This window comes from Geotrypetes seraphini, chromosome 1, assembly GCF_902459505.1.
Source record: "Geotrypetes seraphini chromosome 1, aGeoSer1.1, whole genome shotgun sequence".
Lineage (NCBI taxonomy): Eukaryota > Metazoa > Chordata > Amphibia > Gymnophiona > Dermophiidae > Geotrypetes > Geotrypetes seraphini.
Genome location: NC_047084.1, coordinates 147,603,000 through 147,625,036, shown reverse-complemented (window position 1 = coordinate 147,625,036; position 22,037 = coordinate 147,603,000). Strand labels below are relative to the sequence as shown.

The window sequence follows — 22,037 nt, the reverse complement described above, 5'->3', positions numbered from 1 at the left end:
TGAAGAAACCAGCCGGAGGTGGATCATTCTTGCTTTTGTAACATCGGAGCCAGTGGCGTAGCGAGGATAGGAGGCGCTCAGGGCGGTGGAAATCCCCTCGCCGCCCTCACGCCACGCTCGCACCCCTCCCTCCCCCCGGTACCTTGTTAAATTTTTGCCAGCGTGAGCAGCTTTTCTCTGGCCTGCTGCCCGCACCAGCGTATGACTTTCCCTCCGACGTCACTTATTGGCCCTGCGGCCCCCGAAGTGATTTCGGCAGGGGAGCCAGACGGCGCCAGGGGTGATCCACCCCCCCCTTACTTACTATGCCACTGATCAGAGCTGGAGCGGAACCGAATAGCGCATGTTATTCGGCTGAATAGAAATGATGGCAAATACTATTCGACCAAACATGACTAGCGGGCTTTGAGCTTTAATATAAACGATAAAAGAAGCAGCATAAAATCGAGTATTTCGGTAGGATTTACCACAGTAGAGCCCCCGATTATTCATATTTGCATTTAAATCGCCGTTTGGCTGAATACGAATCAGATGTGAATGCGTGGTACAGCCCTAATCTTCAGAACTAATTTGTGAAATGGATGATAGAAGGTCCACTTGCTCTGAGGAAGGCAGCAGGGTTTGTCCGCTATACTTTTATATCGGCCAGCAAGTTGGTTCAAGGGACAGTGAATTAGCTGAGGAATCGTGCCTTTTGGATGGTTGGGGGATGCATATATGTAATAAACTCTCCCGCTTCGTTCCACTGATTGCAGCAACCAAGTTAAACATTCTGAACCTTGCCATGAAGCTTTGCCAGACTGATGCAGAATGGTACAGAATTCTGAACTGGTCTTTTTAGAGGCCTCCCCCCCCCCCCTAAGTATCCAAGGCCTTACTTGTATTTCTACACTATTGCCTCCTGAGGTCTCTGATCTCTGTATTTCCTCTGAATATCTACTTATTGTATTTCGCTGAATGTCCAGCACTCTTGATTGTAAACCGCCTAGAAGTCGCAAGATTGTGGCGGTATAGAAGAATAAAGTTATTATTATTATTATTACTTTTTAGCTTTTACTAAACAAAACCTTAAGTTTATATACCGCATCCTCTCCATAAAGATAGAGCTCGGCACGGATTACAGGAACTTTAATATAAGGAAGGAAAAACATAATAAGAATTAGTGATTATTTTTTAATCTGATATGCCCACGTTTACACTCTTTGCTTGGAATCCTCCTGCCATGGCCATAGACCTTCAATGTCCCTTATCAGTTAGTAACTGAGGAATAGGGACATTCCCTTTTTTTTTTTCTGTAGATATGCATATTACTCTGGCCAGGCTCTGCTCACCTGTATACTGTATATCTGGTCAGGTCCTGCCCCACCTGGGCTGGGCAGAGCAGGAGTATAACAGCACTATGCACTGGTAGTTTATAAAGGGGAACTTCTTTGGAGCTGCTTTTTCTTTGGGATTTTCTTGTTATTCCATTTTTGTGCACTGTGGAGATATAGCCACAAATTTCTGCGGGCTGGACCCTTCATTGCTCCCTCCTGGATTAAAGACTACCATGAATCCTGTCCATTTATAACCAGAAACTGGGAGCCGATTCTCTTGGCATTGCTTATACACTTCCCCCTCCGTATTCATGGGGGTTAGGGGCAGAGCCGGCCCGTGAATATGGAAAAACCGTGAATAATATTCAGGCCGTTTCTGCCCTTATCCCCCACTTCCCCCGGCTATTTTTAGCCGTGTGAGCCCCCCCTTAAGCCTTACCTGGTGGTCTAGCGGGTTTTCAGGCAGGAGCGATCTTCCCACGCTCCTTCCCCATGCAGATCGCCACAGGAAATGGCTGCCTTGAGCTCCCGTAGTCTCTCGAGCCATTTCCTGTGAGCAATCTGCACGGGGCAGGAGTGTGGGAAGATCACTTCTGCCCCGAAAACCCACTAGACCACCAGGTAAGGTTTAAGGGGAGGCTTACATGGCTTAAAATAACCCCAAAAATGAAAGGAATTTTTTTTCATTTAAAACCGCGAATAAGCGAATATGTGGATACAGAATTTGCAAATACGGAGGGGGAAGTACACAAACAGCTGTAGTATCCTTCCTTCATCCTACTAACCCCATTAATCCCGATTTTCAGCCTCTAATTGCTTAGAAAAAAATCTCCACTTGGCTTTTCGATCGTAATCTTGCCCTTAATCCAGAGAAAACTACAGTATGCTGGCTTGCAGGTCACTTATCCTAAGAAAGATCTCTATTTAACTCAGAGATTTCATCAGTTACATCATTCAAGAATTTAGGTACAGTTTTTGATTCTGAACTATCTTTCGGCCCACAAATTTCTGCTTTGAGATTATCATGCTTGTATATCTTGCAACAATTACGTTCGGTGAAACATCTTTTGATTTTCAAACTTCTGCAACCATAATCCTATTCTGGTATTTCCAAAGGACTTATCAAGAAACTTCATATGGTACAAAATTGTGCAATTAGATTATTATGTAGGATTAACATTCATTCATAAATACCTTTTACTAAAATGTACCACTGGCTCCCTGTAGAAGAACAAATTAAATTCAAAATTCTTTCTCACTTAAAACTCTTCAATTTGAAATACCATAATATCTCAATCATCTAATTATTTCTTATAATTCTTATTACCCTCCATTCAACAATTGACCCTAGATTATTCTTACCAGTCATTTTTCAGCTCTCTGGAATTCACTTCCTCAAAATATTTGCGACTGAACCTCGCCTTAAAAAATGTAAATCTGCCATTAAAATGAAACGAAGTTATTCAGAGTAGTGAAGACGTACAGTGTCAGCATCTATGAGACAAACTTGGTTCTTTTTATTACATAGAACTTTTTGGACCCCAGTTCGTTTACAAAAGTTGAATAGCTCTAAATCTAATAGATGCTGGCACTGTAATCTAGAAGTGGGGACATTGGATCATCTAATTTTTTATTGCCCCTGCATTAGGAATTTTTGGAATTCAATTTGGTCTCAAATAAATTGCTTATTGGACAATCATGTGGAAATATCATATGATACTGTTCTGTTCGGTATGTCTATGAGGAAAAAAAGTCAATTATCAGCACATAACAATAAGCTTTTGATGATAATGACGGGTGTTGCTATGCAACATATTACTAACAACTGGAAAAATTATAGTAATCTCAATTATACGTTTTGGTGGAATTCCCTGTGTCATATTTACAAGATGGAAAGAGCAATTGCAATACAGAAAGGAATTTATAAAATTTTTTTAAAGATATGGAGACCGATGGTTGATTTTTGTAGTGAATAGGCATCATTTTTCTTTGATAATATACATAGGGGGGTGGAGAGATTGGAAGATAAGATGTAGCAAAATTGAAATTTTGAAGGAATATGATAGTTTTAATGATTGTATAGAAAGATGGGAGGGGGGAGGGTTTTTAATTAATTTACATATTAAGAATATAATGTATGATGTTCAAGTGTTGTATGATAGTATTTCATATTGTTCTTTTTGTGCACTTGATGTAAGTTTGAAAAAGAATAAAGAAATTTAAAAAAAAGAGTAGTGAAGACGCAGGGGGATTGCTAATATCTGCAACCTGACAATCAGGCTCGAGGAATGGGCATCAACATGGCAGATGAGGTTCAACATGGATAAGTGTAAAGTGATGCATATAGGTAACAAAAATCTCATGCACAAATACAGGATGTCTGGGGCGGTACTTGGAGAGACCTCCCAGGAAAGAGACTTGGGAGTTCAGATGACAAGTCGATGAAGCCGTCCGCACAATGTACGGCAGCAGCGAAAAAGGCGAACAGAATGCTAGGAATGATGATGAAAGGGATCACGAATAGATCGGAGAGGGTTATCATGCCGCTGTACCGGGCCATTGTGCGCCCTCGCCTGGAGTACTGTGTCCAGCACTGGTCACCGTACATGAAGAAGGACACGGTACTACTCGAAAGGATCCAGAGAAGAGCGACTAAGATGGTTAAAGGGATGGAGGAGTTGCCGTACAGCGAAAGATTAGAGAAACTGGACCTCTTCTCCCTTGAACAGAGGAGATTGAGAGGGGACATGATCGAAACATTCAAGGTACTGAAGGGGATAGACTTAGTAGATAAGGACAGGTTGTTTACCCTCTTCAAGGTAGAGAGAATGAGAGGGCACTCTAAAGTTAAAAGGGGATGGATTCTGTACGAATATAAGGAAGAAGTTCTTCACCCAGAGAGTGGTAGAAAACTGGAACGCTCTGCCGGAGTCTGTCATAGGTGAAAACATCCTCCAGGGATTCAAGACAAAGTTAGACAAGTTCCTGCTGAACCAGAACGTACGCAGGTAAGCCTAGTCTCAGTTAATTATTATTATTATTATTAAGTTCTTATATACCGCCATACCCAAAGAGTTCTAGGCAGTTCACATCAATTAAATTAGGATCCGGTCTGAACATGGATTTACAACATTTTGTCGGAATTACAAGCAACGAGGAAGGAAGTATTGGGGTTTTAGCAGAAGTTTATCATAGTTGGATTGGAAGAGACGAGGGAGGGAGAAGGGAACCAAGGGAGGGGAGGGGGAGAGAAAGGAGGGGGTGGGGCGGGAGTTGGTTTGTTGCAGGGGAATAAGAGTTAAGGGTCCTGTTTGTGGAAAAGGTATGTTTTGAGAAGTTTTCTGAAGTCGAGGTAGGTCGGGGCCTCGAGCATCATTTGGGCTAGCCAAGGGTTCAGCTTAGCCGCCTGGAAGGCAAAGGTTTTGTCGAGGAATCTTTTGAGCTGGCATAATTTTATGGAGGGGAAGGCAAACAGCTGAATTCTGCGGGATTTCTTATTGGAGCAATACATAGTGAAGTGGGGGGAGAGGTATTTTGGTGATAGACCAAATACTGTTTTGTAGCAAACGCAGGCGAACTTGAAAAGGACTCGGGATTCGAAAGGTAGCCAATGCAGTTGGTGGTAGAAGGGAGTGATGTGTTCCCATTTGTTCAGGCCGAAAATGAGGCGGACGGCTGTGTTTAAGGCGCTGGTCTTTGGCCAGAGGGCTGCCGTGTGTGCGGACGGCTGGGCACGATGGACCCCGGGTCTGACCCAGCAGCGGCAATTCTTATGTTCTTATGTTATTTAACCAGGTGTTCCCTGAATGGTCTTTTGGTTTTTGTGTACTGGTTCAATCTGTATCTCCATTTTTATACTTTGAAATGTATGTTTACTACATTATACAAATTGTAGGTTTTTTTTTCATACTTTGACTCTTTTATATTGTATACTGCCTTGCTCTGTTTATGGTTAAAGGCTGTATAGAAAGTCACAAACAAATACCGTGTTTCCCCGATGATAAGGCAGGGCCATCAAATAAGACAGCCCCCCCCCCTTTTTAGAAAATAATGTAAAATAAGGCACCCCCCCCGCAAATAAGCCACCCACCGATACCTGCGCTTACCCGAATCGGGTGGTACGATGGGTGACTCCGTGTGGTCCCTCCGTCTACCGTATTTGCCTCCATGGCTGCGTGCTGTGCCTCGTCATGAAGTGAAGAGGAGGAAGTGACAGGACTGCAGCGCGCGCACGTGACTCCGCGCAAGGAAACACAGGCAGCTTCCCTCATCCCTCCCTAACGGAGACTGCTGGAGTTTGTTCACAGCCAGAACATCCAATACAGGTAATAAAATTCTGTTTTTTTTCAACAATAACTGTGTACTGTAGTCTTCTTCATGGGTAAATAAGGCATCCCCCCGAAAATAAACCCTAGAGCATATTTTGGCCTTCCAAAAAAAATAAGACAGTGTCTTACCATCGGGGAAACACGGTACATCTATTGTGACCAAATTGTATACTGCTTCCTGGGTGAATATGAGAGTTGTCATCAAAAAATACAAAAGAACCCCACAAGGTACAATCTAGATCACAATCTTCACTACATTCTGTCAGCATAAGGAATATGGATACAAAGTCGTGCCATGGGTGATTTAAAGGGACCCTCCTGCCTGTCTGTAAGTTCAAGTTCTCTAGAGAATGGGATCTTTTCTGGGCCAGTAAATTCTACAATCTATCTGGACCTGCTGACATTATTTTGCTGATCTAGTTGTAATGTCCATCTCCTTCAGTGAAAAGGTCTTCAGTTTTGAGGGCCTGTTGGTCATTGGAATTTAGCATACTACTTTCCAGCTTTTTAATCTATCAATTGCATTTAAAATGACATGGGCACTCAGATAACCTCTTTCACACTGCCTCTGCCTAAATGGTGTTCTTCCTCGTTTGTATATATAAGTATCTAGAGAGTTTGAGGCATGGGCAGAGAGGTCCTTTTTATCTTTTCACCTTTTTGGTGTCTATGGCTAGCAGCCTTGCGTTTCTGCAAGATCTCTTTAAAGAGGATTAGTTCCGGGTTTTCTTTCCTTTGGTTTACACGGTTGCCATGATGCTTTTAAAACTGTAGCCCTCTAACATTCTTCTCCCCTCTGATCTTCATCTAGCCCTTCTATGGAGTTCCTTTCTCATTACAATTCCTGTAAACCGTGCCGAGCTCCACAACTATGGAGATGGTGCGGTATACAAACCCAAGGTTTAGTTTAGTTTAGTATAGAATTCCTTGTTGATTCTAGAAAACAAATATTCCTTCAAGACCATTCGGTTGCCTTTCAAGGTGGTCACTTCATCCCACATAAACCAAATATTCCTTTGTAGAGAAATCTAGAGAAGTATAAGTTTTACTTCCCTAGTTAAGAGTACAGTAAGATTTCTGGAAGTGTTCCAATAAGACTACTATTGTCAGGGTATTGGAGGTGATTACAAGGGCCTAAATCTTCTGGAAAGCAACCTCCTAATGATTTTTTTTATTTTTATTTTTTTATAAAGCCACCTCTCTAGATCAGGGCGGTGATAGGTTCTTTCTCCATGCATTGTGGACACTACAGATGACTCTAGGAACATGAGCAGATTTGTTCTGCCCTGAGCCAATTAGATGATAAGAATTTGAGGTCCCACCATCTTGAAGCACTTTGCGACATCCCACAGGTTCTAGACTACTCTGGTAGGGATACTAAGGAAGGAGAAATTCTGAAGCTAATTTTTTTCTTTAGTCCTACCAGTCCAGTTTTAGATACTCTAGATCAGTGGTTCCCAACCCTATCCTGGAGGACCACTAGGCCAATCGGGTTTTCAGGCTAGCCCTAATGAATCTTTATGGTGGAATGCCCTGCCACAATATATTCGAAATGAAAAGGACCTTATAACATTTAAAAAAACCTTTAAAATCTTATTTATTTAAAGATGCTTTTAATATTTAAATGTTCAGCGAGATTCCAAATTATGCTGTGGCTTACTTCCCTTTATCCTTTTGTTTTTTCCCATTTCTTCTACCCCAACTGAAAATTGTAACTTTTTTATCCTTTCCCTCCCAACTCATGTTTGTTTTTGACGAAAGAACTTTGTTAAATGTTTGTTTCTTTTATTATACTCTATTTTTGAGTTTGTACATCGCTTAGTGATTCTAATAGGCGATTTATCAAATTTATTAATAAACTTGAATCTGCACGGATTTGCATGCCTGTCACTTCCATTTTATGGAAATCTTTCTCATGCATATTCATTAGGGCTAGCCTGAAAGCCTAATTGGCCTGGTGGTCCTCCAGGACAGGGTTGGGAACCACTGCTCTAGATAGTCAAATATTATATGTTATGTTTCTGGAATATTATTCCCAATTATCACAGCTCAGCGTTTTCTAGTTTGTGCTACCTTTAACCTATCGGGTGCAAGACACCTTCTGTCCAAGTTGAAACTGTATTAGAGCAGTGGTGCCTTGTTAAAGGTAATGAATGGATAAGATAGTTTAAATATTGAACACCTGAGATGGTTCAGTGCTGTTATAGGGTGGCACCCAGAATTCTAGAACCTACCCCCACATCTCCTGCCTCGACGGTCACAATCCACATGTTCTGGACTGGTCTGATCAGTGGCATAGCGAGGGTGAGAGGCGCCCGGAGTGGTAGCTCCCCTCCTTCGTCTCCACCCCCTGTGCCTTCCCCGATCCCGCCTGCTGCGCGCCCCCCCTTTCCGTTCCCTTGTACCTCTAGTTGAAGTTGTTGTTCATGGCGGTCAACAAACGTGCTATGCGCGGCATCCGGAAGTGACATCAGCGGTAGAGCCGATGGGGTTGTGAAGAGCACGTTGACCAACGTGAACAACTTCAACTGGAGGTATGGGGGAAGTGAAGGGGGCGTGTGCATGGAGGGGAGGAATGGGAAGAGAAGGAGGGGTGTCGGCATCCCATCAACACAGCACCTGGGGTGGTTCACCCTCTCACCGCCACTGGGTTCACCCCCCTTACTATGCCACTGGGTCTGATACAACTGATTAAACTGTATATAATAATAATTTTATTCTTGTATACTGTATAATTATACTGTATATAATGATGATAATTTTATTATTATATACTGCCAAAGCCATAGTAGTCCAAGGCGGTTTACAATAAGAGGAGCTGGAACAATCAGTGAACAATCAGCAAAGAAAGGCACAATGTAAAGTCATAGAATACATGTAAGCAGGATACAGAGAAAAGAGCTGGAACAATTAGTGAACAATCAGTGAAGATAGGCACACTAAAGTCAACAATACATGTAAGCAGAGTACAGAAAGGGTTTGAGAGATCTTGGTTACGAATCTAACACTCTACAGCAGTGGTCTCAAACTCGCGGCCCGGGAACCACATGCGACCCGCCAGGTACTATTTTGAGGCCCTTGGTATATTTATCTTAATCACAAAAGTAAAATAAAACAGTTTCTTGATCTTATGTCTCTTTAGCTATAAATTACAATATTATTATTAAGACTTGGCAAAAGGAAAGATTTATAAACTATAAAGTGTTTTACCTCGTGTCATTGTCTAGTTTGAAGTACCCTTTTAATGGATCTTTTATGCTCTTTTTGCCAGGAGCTATTAATGAAATGGCCACCCACCGTGGCTACTATGAGGAGCTAGTGGAGCAATCCATGGGGAAATACAACCTTGCAACTGAAGAGATTGAGAGGGACTTGCACCGCTCCTTGCCAGAGCATCCTGCTTTCCAAAATGAGATGGGTATTGCAGCTCTCAGGAGGGTACTGACGGCATATGCATTCAGAAATCCAAACATAGGATACTGCCAGGTATGTGGGCTTGCATGCATGTGGAGGTTTGCTCTTCAAAGGAGCCATGGTCTTTGTAAAGGGCGCAGGCACCTGGCCGCCTCACCCTCTTCCCCCCTGCCACGTTCATGCACCCCTTCCCTTCCCTCATACCTCTTTCATTTTTCCTGAGCAAGCAACATTTTAAGAACTTGCTGCCCGCGTCGGTGTTGTCTTTCTCTGACATCACTTCCGGGCCCTGCGTCTAGGAAGTGACGTCTGAGGGATAGCTGGCACGACGCGGGCAGCAAGGTTGCGATATTGCTCTCACCTGGAAAATTAAAAAGGTTACGGGGGAAGGAGCGGGGGAGGGGCGCCTTTACCCTCACTACTCCACTGCATGGTGACCTATATACAGACTAGGATCACAGGAATATGGATTAGTTTTCATATATTGCTGTTTTTAATTTTGTTTTCAGACTGTACCGAAGAGAAAGTTTGGGGACTTTCTTCTTCTTTGAATTGTAATAACTCATTTATTCTGCTTATGTGAGGTCTTGGATGCCTGGAATACATTCCTGGTGGAGTTGATAAAATCAAAAACAGTAATGGAATTCGACAGGAGCTGGAGTCCATGCATGGATAAAATACAATTGCGGTTAAAAACACCACCTTAAAATTAAACCACAGGACCCAACATGGTCCGTGTTTCGGTACACACCTTCTTCAGGGGTCCTAAGTTAGAAAGGAGTCAAATTGAACCGCAAAAAACATGCTGAAGCCTGTGTGAAGACAGAACGTCGAAGAGCAGCTTGTACGTGGGCTGATTAGATTTCACACAGGCTTCAGCATGTTTTTTTGTGGTTCAATTTGACTCCTTTCCAACTTAGGATCCCTGAAGAAGGTGTGTACCGAAACACGGACCATGTTGGGTCCTGTGGTTTAATTTTAAGGTGGTGTATTTAACCGCAATTATTTTAATAAACTTTGCCTGTATCATTGTACAAGTTACTGCAGTTCTCCTTGCTTTGTTTTGTGATATACAATGTCTACATTAGTGGTCTCAAACTCAAACCCTTTGCAGGGCCACATTTTGGATTTGTAGGTACTTGGAGGGCCTCAGAAAAAAATTAAAGAAATGTCTTATTAAAGAAATGACAATTTTGCATGAGGTAAAACTCTTTATAGTTTACAAATCTTTCCTTTTGGCTAAGTCTTAATAATAATATTGTAATTTATAGCTAGAGAGACAAATGATCAAGAAACTGTTTTATTTTACTTTTGTGATTATGATAAACATACCGAGGGTCTCAAAATAGTACCTGGCGGCCCGCATGTGGCCCCCAGGCCGCGAGTTTGAGACCACTGGTCTACATATAGTAGCACCATAATTGTGCTACTCCAAAAACGTGGGATTAAATGTCTGTCTCTGTTTGAGATCTATACAGTAGTACCAATCTATCCAGTTTTGGTCTACAGACTGAACTTGTCTGACATAATAAGCTTATTCATGTCTTGTAGGTATCATTTTAATAAATATTAGTATGCAATGTGCTAGCAATAACAATGCTGACATGTACGTTTTGTTCAACCTTTGTGTTCTTCCAGGCAATGAATATTGTGACATCGGTTCTGCTCCTGTATGCCAAGGAGGAGGAAGCGTTTTGGCTGCTTGTGGCTTTGTGTGAGCGAATGCTGCCAGACTACTACAATACCAGGGTTGTTGGTATGTACTGGGCTTTTTATAGAAGCGCTGAGGTGTCTTCGTTTTGCCGCAATGATATGGAGTAGTTTACACCTTGTAACAGTGGGATGTGCCCCCGAGTTTGCCCCTGAAGGAGAATATTAAACGGGGTACTCTGTAGGGCAATCTGTCAAGGCGCCCCTCTCATTGGAGAAATTTTTGGACACTTGCGGGCATCATCAAGATAAGTTTCCGCTCTTGTTTATTTTTAATAGCTATGGAAACTTTCTCCTATAAGGATCTATGGGTATAAGTGAACATAAGAGTGTCTCTGCTAGGTCAGACCAGGGGTCCATCGCGCCCAGCAATCCGCTCGCACGGTGGCCCAACAGGTCCAGGACCTGTGTATTAGTCCTCTATCTATACCCTTCTGTCCCCTTTTCCTTCAGAAAATTATCCAATTCCTTCTTAAACCCCAATACCTTAAACCCCCGTACTCTGTCCTTTCATGCCCTCTGGAAGCTCATGCCAGGTATCTGTCCCCTTTTTATTTTTCCGAATGCCCTCTCGTTCTTGTAGTTTTTTTGAAAGTTTGAAGAATCTGTCCCTCTCCACTTTCTCTATGCCCTTCATGATCTTGTAAGTCTCTATCATATCCCCTCTAATTCTCCTCTTCTCCAGGGAAAAGAGCCCCAGTTTCTCCAGTCTCTCAGTGTATGTTGGATTTCAACACCTTTCGAATTCTTTACATTATTTTGCACACAGCACTTTTGAATATCAAAATATTAAAAACAAAATCGATTAGGGTGATATGTGATGTTTGTGGGTAAACCCTGCAGCGCGCTTTAGGGTGCACGTTAACTGTGGACATACCCAGGTGGACTCCTTTATTGCATATAGGAGGTCCCAAAAGACTGATCAATCACTCTATATTGAACAATTGATGATTATTGAGGGAACGTATCTAATGTGCACGGTTCTGTGTGCAAATAAGAGAATCGGGAGCAGGTCCATCTTGGTTACAGAATTTTTTGACCCCTCTATAGATATATAGATATATATATATTTATTTATTCAATTTTTATTGAACTTACAGAATATACAGTACATTCATTAAGAAACAGAAATTTTAAAAAAGCTATAACACCAGAAATTCAATAAAGGATTTTCCTTATGGAACCTAACAAAAAGGTAAATTTTCATAGCAGATTTCTCTATAAGTCAACTACAAGTGGGAGAGAAAGCATAAGGAAAAAGAGGCACAAACTCACCAGGAAAATTATTCAAAAAGAAATATGACATCTCGTTAGCTAATTAAATTACAATCGTCCAAAACTAATGTCCAGTTTCTTTCCCTCAGACCCAAGACCTGGATTTGTATCTTATGCTTATTTTCAAGAAAAGCCTTCAGTTGTTTGGGCTCAAAAAAAGATACCTATTCAACTCATGCAAAATTAAGCGTTTACAAGGAAAACGTAGAAAGAAATGAGCACCCGGGGCTATCATCTGAGGACGTAAGGTCAAGAATTGCTTCCTTTTCTCCTGTGTATCTACACAGACATCAGGAAATACCCATACTTTTCCTCCCAAAAACAATTTATCAGAGTTACGAAAAAACATTCTCATCGCCCAGTCCTTATCAGACTCAAACAAATGTACCCGAGAGTCTTGTTCTTATACACTCTTCTTCCAAAGATGCTTCTAACATTGTGTAACGTTCAAACTGTCCATAGATAGATCTTCCTGGACAAGAGTTTGCCGTTTCTTCCCTGGCAAAAAATAGACTCAAACGGGGCACAGCTTCCTTTGGAAACCCCAGAACTTCATCAGATATTTCTTAAGCAGTTCAATGGGGGCTAAAGTCTTGGATTGAGGAAAGTTGACAAAACGCAGATTCATCCTACGGGTATAATTCTCCATTTTTTCCACTTTATTTCTCAATCCAACCATCCCTTGACCGTGAGTCAAGGTATTACATTTTATCTCTTTAAGGTCTTGTTGAGCTTCCTCCACTCTATTCTCAAGCTCAAAATTCTTTGCCTCCTGGGTGACAAGACGTGTTTTAAAGTCTTGCAAAGAATTATCCACCAAAACCTTATTCCCCATGAAAATCTTCTCCAAGTGCGCTACAGCATCCCTCCACCCTCCCTGCGTACCTCTTGAAATGTTTGCCAGCATAAGCAGTATCTTCTACTTCCTGCTCACACTTGCCTTGGCTTCCTTCTGACATCACTTCCTGGTCGAGGGACCAGGATGTGACATCAGAAGGGAGCCGAGTTGGCATGAGCAAGCGGCAGAAGATGCTGCTCGCACCGGCGAACCTGAGGTTCACGGGGGGCTATGGTATTTGAGTGGCAGGGGAATATAGGGGGAGTGCAGAGATGCTGGAAAACACACTTGGAACATCGTATCTGAAGTTTCTGTAACACTTCCAAAAAATACTCTGGTCACTGAAATACTGCTCCGAAACATCAAGATAATGAAGGGAATAGACTTAGTAGATAAAGACAGATTGTTCTCCAAGGTAGGGAGAACGAGAGGGAACTCTCTAAAGTTAAAAGGGGATAGATTCCGTACAAACGTAAGGAAGTTCTTCTTCACCCAGAAAATGGTGGAAAACTGGAACGTTCTTCCGGAGGCTGTTATAGGGGAAAACACCTTCCAGGGATTCAAGACAAAGTTATACAAGTTCCTGCTAAACCAGAACGTACGCAGATAAAGCTAGACTTAGTTAGGGCACTGGTCTTTGATCTAAGGGCCGCCACGGGAATGCACTGCTGGGCACGATGGACCATTGGTCTGACCCAGCAGCGGCAATTCTTATGTTCTAATTACCCCTGAATCACTCACTGTTGCACTTTCAAAACTCTCTTTAAAGTTTGAAAACAGAAAATAGTCAGATGGAGCAAGATCTTCTCACCCAGCTATTCTCAATGGTCTGGCCTACCTCTAGGAGACTCATAAACAGAATATAGTTAAATCTACCTTCCACCCATTTTCTTCTGAAGGGACAGAACCTCATGACAGTTTGGAGTTCCAAGCTTGAAAATTCCACACTTTTTGTTGACATGGTTCAATCAGCGATATTAAATAATGTCAAAAAAAAACATAACATGATTCTGCAAATTGGCACTTTGCAAAATAAAAACACACTTTTCAGCTGCAGTGGCAAAATGCTCAGAATTTAGGAAGTTCGTATTGAATAAAGATTCCAGCCTTTCTAGGGTGGTTGCTGGGACAGGTTATTTGGATCCTGCAGGATGATTCCAGGAGGTAAGGTAGAGGTCCCAAGACTTTATAGTCAACAGGTCCATATCTTTGGAAGAAAAGGACCCTTGTGGTATAGAAGGGCTCTGTACTTCTGTCCTTAAGGGGTATGTATAACTTATTCCAAGAATTGATGAAGATGGAAAGCATGGGTTCCTCTCCTGGAACTATGATGGGTTGAGGTGGGGTTGGAAGACCTACATCACTTAGGCGCCATATTTCATATTCTATATTTAAATATTATATGGGGCTTGGTATGCAGTGTTTTCAGGGATAGGTAGGTTTGTATGATAAGTATGTTGGGGAAACTTATATAGAACCAGTTGTCCTTGTTGGGCCATTGACCGATGTGTAAAAGGAGCAACTATGTACAGTGTGTTTTTTGTCTTCTGATCTGTTTTGAAACTACAGTAATTTTTTTTTTCTCTCTCTACAGGAGCACTGGTAGATCAAGGTGTTTTTGAGGAGCTAGCACATGACTGTGTTCCTCAGCTGTACGAGTGTATGCAGGACCTGGGTGTAATTTCTACCATCTCCCTGTCCTGGTTCCTCACCATGTTTCTCAGTGTAATGCCATTTGAGAGTGCCGTTGTGGTTGTGGACTGTTTCTTCTATGAAGGAATAAAAGTGATCTTCCAGTTGGCTTTGGCTGTGCTAGATGCCAATGTGGACAATCTCCTAAACTGTAAAGATGATGGAGAAGCTATGACGGTCCTTGGAAGGTAATTTTCTTTTGAGACAACAACTATACTGGTGCTAGGGGGGGGGGGGGGGTCTGCCTCATCTCTGGTAGCTCTGCAGTGTCATATTTTTATTTTCTATTTAGTTTTGCCTTTTCTATGGCAGTGGTTTTTGACTTAGTCCTTGGGGTACACACAACCAGTAGAGTTTTCAAGATAACTACTTTTTCAGCCATGTATAATTAGGTTGTAGAATTCTTGTGGCTGAAGGATGTAGTCTGTTAATAGTATATCTGGATTTAAAGAATGCTTGGACAAGTGTGAAAAAAAAGAGATTTTGTTTTTTGTGGGCCGAGAGCTAGAGCCCTTTTAGACCAAATTCTCCAGTGGTAAGGCAATTGTAGTCTCCACTAGAGTTGCGCAGGGACAGCGCTGACATCGGGGAAGACTTCCGGTCGACTATGTGTGCTGCTGCAGGGCAGGTAGGAAAAGAAGATGAGCCTCGCGGCTTGAGTTGCATCGAACCCCATGGGATCTCCACAACCTGAGGAGGTGTCCCCACGGGATCCCCGCGACCCGAAGGAGGAAACTGCGGGATCGTCGTTTGACCCCGTTTGACTTTGAACCCGGCAACTCTATTTTTCTAATGTCTGACTCCGCCTTTTATTAGGCTTTAAATTTTTTGTCTGGATCTAAACTACAAATACTTTAAATCCAAGACAAAAATAAATATATATATATATATATAATGATAAATTTACCATATTATTGTAACGTTTTTATTATGAAGCTGGAATTGGTGCATTTTTTACAAACTCAAACTTCCCCCAGAATTGCTTACCACTCCACAGCTCTTGCTCCTCACAAGCTCAAACTTCCCCCAGAATTGCTTACCACTCCACAGCTCTTGCTCCTCACAAGCTCAGTCTTGGGGGTCAGTTTGTCCCCATAGCTTATGAAAATATCCAAACCTTCAGGTCCAGATTGCTTCCATAAATATTTTTATTGGATGAAATTTATAAACCCTTATCTACCTGTAGAAGCATGTTTTGATAAAGCCTTCAATCCATCTCCCCACTGCCCACCAACCTAGCCAGGAGAATTAACCGTTCCCCTTAATTGCATCCATGACATCCTGTTTGTCTTGTCTGTTTAGATTGTAAGCTCTTTTGAGCAGGGACTGTCTTCTCTGTGACTGTACAGCGCTGCGTATGTCTGGTAGCGCTATAGAAATAATTTGTAGTAGTAGTGCAGGGAGCTGAGGAACTGAGTTGGGATTCCCACTGCAGCTCCTTGTGCCTCCTTGGCAAGTTGCATAACCCTCCATTTCTCCAGGTACAAAATACGTATGTTATTTATTTTATTGAAAATATTTATAATACACTTAAAGCCTAAGTGGCTCTCAATAAAACATACATAAAAGAATGGACAAACATCAAATAAGGCAACCTCCCGCCCCCAGATCTGTGTATACTATGTAAGCTGCTTTTAACTACGGAAAGGCAGTATATCAAATCCTGTCCCCTTTCCTCTTCCCTTCGAATTGTCCTATTCATAGAACACATATAGCAGCCAGACTTCCATAGTACTAAATCAATGTATTTGCTCTGAGTAAATTCCACCTTGTCTAAAAATTCAAGGCGGCTTATTCAGATAAAGGGTTCCCTCCTGATGATACATCTAAAGCAGGGATCTCAAAGTCCCTCTTTGAGGGCCGCAATCCAGTCGGGTTTTCAGGATTTCCCCAATGAATATGCATCGAAAGCAGTGCATGCACATAGATCTCATGCATATTCATTGGGGAAATCCTGAAAAACCCGACTGGATTGCGGCCCTCAAGGGGGGGGACTTTGAGATCCCTGATCTAGAGGTTGTCCATCCTCTGCTACTACTGGGATCATCCAGCTTTTCTGCTGTTGTAGTAGAAACAGTAGCGTGCATCTGGTAGCATTATAGAAATAATAAATAGTAATAGCAATGTCACCATATCCCACACAACTCTAGGAAGCGTTATGAGTATCAAATGTGTGAACTTAGCAAGTTGCTCGTAATCTGCATGGGTCCAGGCTAGGTGGCTTGGCAAGGTTAAGGGCATTACTCTGAATGGGTAAGCTGCAGCCTTGATTCCACCCTCAAGGTTCTCTCCTTTTTAAGTTACCTTGTGTTTCTAGGATCAGCCTAGAAAGAACTAGATATTCGATATCCCACTACTCCAACCAATTGTCTAATAAAGTAGTGCCAGACTAGATTGGAAGAGGCCCGGGGAGGGTAACCCTAAAATCTGTTGAGACTGAATTATTCATTGTTCGTTTTTCCTTCCTCTCCCCCAGATATTTGGACAGCATCACCAATAAAGATAGTACTTTACCACCAATACCTCACGTGCATTCAATTGTCGGTGATGATGGGGAGCCTTACCCAGAAGTTGACATCTTCCTACTTATTAGGACATCATATGAGGTATGTGCTCTTTGGTGGGGGGGGGGGAAGGGCAGAAATTAGACTGGCAAGCTTAAATGCTGGATAGCACAGCAGTGATTCTCAGATAACTTAGTTTTTAGGATACCCATTATATATGTATGGGACACATTCGTATATGGTGGATATAAGAAAAAGGTTAACTTATGTATCAGAGGAGGAATTTAGATCGGTTGTTGTATGATTCTTTTGATCGTATGATGGCAGTCGAAGTGTTGTGAATGTGCACAGAGTCTCAGGCAGCTCAGCTGGTGTGGGTTCAAACAAATCTGACTTTATATACATGATTAAATAGGTTGCTTCTTTAGCACTCTCCAGACCAATAGAGGTTAATCTTTACAAATGGGTATATATCCAATCATGACCAGCAGGTGGAGACTGAAAACAAAACTGTGAGACACTATATAATATACTCCCTTCTCTATTTACCTCAGTCTTCTTTCAGTCTCCAGCAGGTGTTGATGTGATCTGTACCCATCTCCCTTGGTAGAGCTGTTGGAATTTGTTTAGGGGGTTTCTAGTCCCTGTTTTTGGCCAGACAGAGCTTGGGCGGGCCCTGTTTGGGGGTCCGTCCGACCTCGGGGGTGTCAAACCCGGCGGGTCTCGAGCGGGGTCCCTCCCCCCCACTTCCTCCACCTCCCCACATTTTTTTTAGAGGAGCCTCAGCAGTAAGCCTTGCCCCCTAAATCAAGCAAGGCATATTGCTTCGAGAGCCTGTGGAGTCTGTTCTGTAAAAAAAAAAAAAAAAAATCCTGAGGTAGTGCAGGGTTGCTTCCCTGTCAGTTTACTGTTTTTTTACAGTATTTTTTCATCTAATTGGCACTTTGTTTCTAGCTAGGTCGTATGGAGCAATTGTGCCCTTCTCCGGGGGAGTGGGACACAATTCGGTCCAGCCGCGAGGCACTCGCGGCCGGACTGAATTCGGTAGTTTGGGCCGGTGAGGTGGTGGAGCTCCGTCGGCAGCGGCTGCAGGCGCCCAGAGCTCCCTGCCAATGGTGCCTCGCGAGTCGGCTGGGAGCAGTGGGAAAGCCCGGTCTTCCCCAACCGCCCACGGAGGGATTCCCTGAAGGATTCCCTCTCAGCTGATTTTTTGACAGCTGATGCCGACTTGCCTGTTTTAGCGGCTGGGACTGTTCAGGCTTCTCAGCCGCTACAGGCTATGGAGGGAGCATTTTTGGCGGGAAAGTCGCCATTTTCACAGTCTGGCCCCTCCATTTTGTCTTCCACCTCAGGTGACCTTCCCCCTGTATTGGAAAAACAGGGGCAGGTTTCTGCTGGGTCCCCTGCTGTGGCAGGGAGTCCCTTGGGACCCCCGGGGAGGGGTTTTCCCCTGATTTCTTTTTTTTCTCTGTGCAGAGCCTATTTTCAGGCGGCTGGGGGTCCCGGATGCGCCCAGGGGGATTCGGGGAGTGGGGTTTCCTCCGCGCTCCCTGCGGCTTTGCCTCTCTCATCTGTTGTGGCGTCCCCGCCTCCTTCTCCCTCGTCCAAGTGTCCGCGGGTGTCTTGGGATGAGGATTTATGGTCTGAGGAGCGTATCGGTCTGGATGAGGACCTGGACCCTTTTGAGGATTTCCAGGACCCTCTCGAGGGGACGGCCGCTGGCGGCGGGTTGTCGGGTTTCCTGTCCTCCGGCGAAGAGGCGTCCGAGGTGCGCCTTTTTCAGAGGGATGAGCTACCGGACCCGATTCAACAGGTTTCTTCGGTGTTGCGTTTTGAGGATGCGCCGCCGGAGACTCCGCGTGTGGGGAACCCTCTGCTTCGGGGGATCCGTACTGTTTCCCGCTCTTTTCCCATGCATCAGGATATTCGGGATATTGTACTGGAACAGTGGAAAACGCCGGAGGCGCTGTTTTGTTTGGCGCACGTCATGGCTCGTTTGTATCCATCCCAGAGGGGGATCGGGCTACTTTAACGTCGCTCGTTATAGACGCGGTGGTCTCGGCGATTTCTAAGCGGCATACCGTGCTTGTTGAGGGCGGTTCTGCCTTGCGGGACTCTGAGGAGCGCAAGTTGGAGAACATTCTTAAGCAAAATTTTCAGGTCTCTGCCTTTGGGGTCCAGGCGGCTATTTGTGGGGGGATGGTGGCTCGCGCCGTGTTTCGGTGGGCTGAGCGTGTCCTGGATCGGAAGTCTGATGACTGGTCTTTGGTGGATCAGGAGGTGGCGGAGATTGAGATGGCTGCCTCGATCCTCTCGGATGCTCTTTATGACTTGATGCGGATCTCGGCTAAGTCTATGTCCTTTGGTGTGGCCGCACGGCGTATTTTGTGGCTTCGCGCTTGGTCGGCGGATGCTGCGTCCAAAGCTAAGCTTACTAAATTTCCCTTCCGGGGGTCTTTTTTGTTTGGGGAGGAATTAGATAAGTTGCTTCAGACTCTGACGGACTCAAAGATGCCCCGTCTGCCTGAGGACCGTGCCCGCCCTGCGTCTCGGGGTGGCACTGCCCGGGGGTGTTTGCGGGAGTTCCGCAAGTATCGCCCTGGGCGTGGGGCTGCTTCTTTCCCGGCTCCAGGGTTTTCCCGGGGTCGGTTTCTCCAGCACATGCAGCCCTTTCGGGGGGCCCATCGGGGGGCAGGGAATCCCTCTGCCGGTTCACCCACTTCCCGTCCTGCACAATGGCTCCTTGCCGGCGCCCCCTTTGGTTCCGGTGGGGGCTCGGCTGCACGAATTTTTTTCCCAAATGGGCCGAGATCACGTCCGATCAGTGGGTCCTGGAGGTGGTGCGGGACGGTTATGCCCTGGAATTCGCCCACTCTCTGCTGGACCTTTACCTAGCCTCTCCATGTCAGGCTCCTTGGAAGACGCAGGCTTTTCGCCAGACCCTTCAGCGCTTGCTAGATCTCAAGGCAGTTGTTCCAGTGCCCCCTCCGGAGTGGGGCACCGGCAGGTACTCAATTTACTTTGTGGTGCCCAAGAAGGAGGGGACTTTTCGGCCCATCCTGGATTTGAAGGGGGTCAACAGGGCTCTCAAGATTCCCTCTTTTTGCATGGAAACTCTGCGGTCGGTCATTCTGGCGGTTCAGTCGGTCATTCTGGCGGGGGAGTTTCTCACTTCTCTCGATCTGACGGAGGCCTACTTGCATGTTCCCATTCAGGCCTCTCATCAGCGCTTCCTTCGCTTTGCGATCTTGGGTCGGCACTATCAGTTCTGTGCGCTTCCCTTTGGTCTGGCCACGGCTCCCCGGACGTTCACCAAGGTGATGGTGGTCGTCGCGGCGGCCTTGCGGTCGGAGGGCATTCTGGTGCACCCCTACCTGGACGACTGGTTGATTCGGGCAAAGTCGTTGCAGGAGAGCTCCCGGGTTACGGCTCGGGTGGTGGAGTTTCTCCGGTCGCTGGGCTGGGTGATCAACCTTTCCAAGAGTCGGTTGGTCCCGGCTCAGCGTCTGGAGTACCTTGGGGTTCTGTTCGACACCTCCTTGGGGAAGGTCTTCCTTCCAGAGGCCTGGGTAAGCAAATTGCAATCTCAGATTCGCCTTCTTTTGGCATCCCGGTGTCCTCGGGCGCGGGATTTCCTCCAAGTCTTGGGGTCGATGGCGGCGTCCCTGGATGTGGTGAGGTGGGCGCGGGCCCACATGCGTCCTCTTTAGTATGCTCTGCTCCGGAGGTGGTCTCCCCAGAGGCATGGTTTGGATGTTCCTGTCCCCCTGCGAGGCGTGGCGCGCTGCAGTCTGCGTTGGTGGCTCCGGACCCCTTACCTGGTTCAGGGGGTGGGTCTGGATCTCCCGCAGTGGACAGTGCTCCTTACGGATGCGAGTCTCCTCGGTTGGGGGGGGCTCAGTGTTTGGGTCACTCAGCTCAGGGCACCTGGTCCACGGAGGGGGCCTCCTGGTCGATCAATGTGTTGGAGACCAGAGCGGTCCGTCTGGCGCTGTTAGCTTTCCGCTCCCTTTGTTGGGCAAGTTGGTCAGAGTCCTGTCGGATAATGCCACGGCGGTGGCTTATGTAAATCGTCAGGGGAGCACCAAGAGCACTCAGGTGGCGCAGGAGGCAGCTCGGCTCATGCTTTGGGCGGAGTCCCATCTTCTGGACCTCTCGGCCTCTCACATAGCCGGGGTAGAAAATGTTCTGGCGGACTCCCTCAGTCATCACTTCTTGGATCCAGGAGAGTGGTGTCTCGGCTCCGTGGCTTTTCAGTTGATAGTGCAGGCTTGGGGGCGGCCCTGATGGACCGGATGGCCACGAGTGACAACGCCAAAGTGCCCCGCTTCTTCAGTCGTCGCAGGGACAGTCTGGCTGAGGGTCTGGATGCTCTGGTCCAACCATGGCCAACGGAGGGGCTGTTGTATGTGTTCCCTCCTTGGCCATTAGTGGGCAGAGTACTTCTGCACATTATTCACTATCCAGGTCTGGTGGTTCTGGTGGCTCCGGATTGGCCTCGACATCCGTGGTACGCGGATCTGGTGAGGCATCTGGTGGTGGATCCTCTTCCTCTGCCTCTCTTGGACGATCTTCTGACGCAGGTTCCATTCCCATGTTCGACCCGTCTCCCTTCTGTCTTACGGCTTAGCTCTTGAAAGGGGTCGCCTTAGTAAGAAGGGATATTCAGATAAGGTGATCTCTACGCTCTTGGGGTCCCGGAGGCTTTCTACCTTTCGGGCTTATGTGCGGGTTTGGCGTCTCTTTGAGGGGTGGTGCCGGGCGCGGGGAGTGGTCTCTTTTTGCGCTTCCCTGCCTACCATTCTAGAGTTCTTGCAGGATGGCCTGGATAGAGGCCTGGCTTGGTCTTCTCTCCGGGTTCAACTTGTGGCCCTGTCGGCTTTTCGAGGGTTAGTGACAGGTCAGCGTTTGTTGGCCATTCCTGATGTGTTTCGCTTTTTTGCGGGCGGCCAAGTTGCTC

At 45.3% G+C, this 22,037-nt stretch overlaps 1 protein-coding gene across 1 annotated transcript in view; it reads left to right on the top strand.

The window, feature by feature from the left end:
- Nucleotides 1-22,037, top strand: part of TBC1D9 (TBC1 domain family member 9) — a 198,260-nt gene that overhangs the window by 87,547 nt on the left and 88,676 nt on the right. The window contains exons 11-14 of the mRNA XM_033939755.1: nt 8,916-9,130; nt 10,697-10,814; nt 14,476-14,761; nt 17,050-17,179. Coding sequence (XP_033795646.1) covers nt 8,916-9,130; nt 10,697-10,814; nt 14,476-14,761; nt 17,050-17,179 — 749 coding nt within the window. The remainder of the gene's footprint in view (nt 1-8,915; nt 9,131-10,696; nt 10,815-14,475; nt 14,762-17,049; nt 17,180-22,037) is intronic.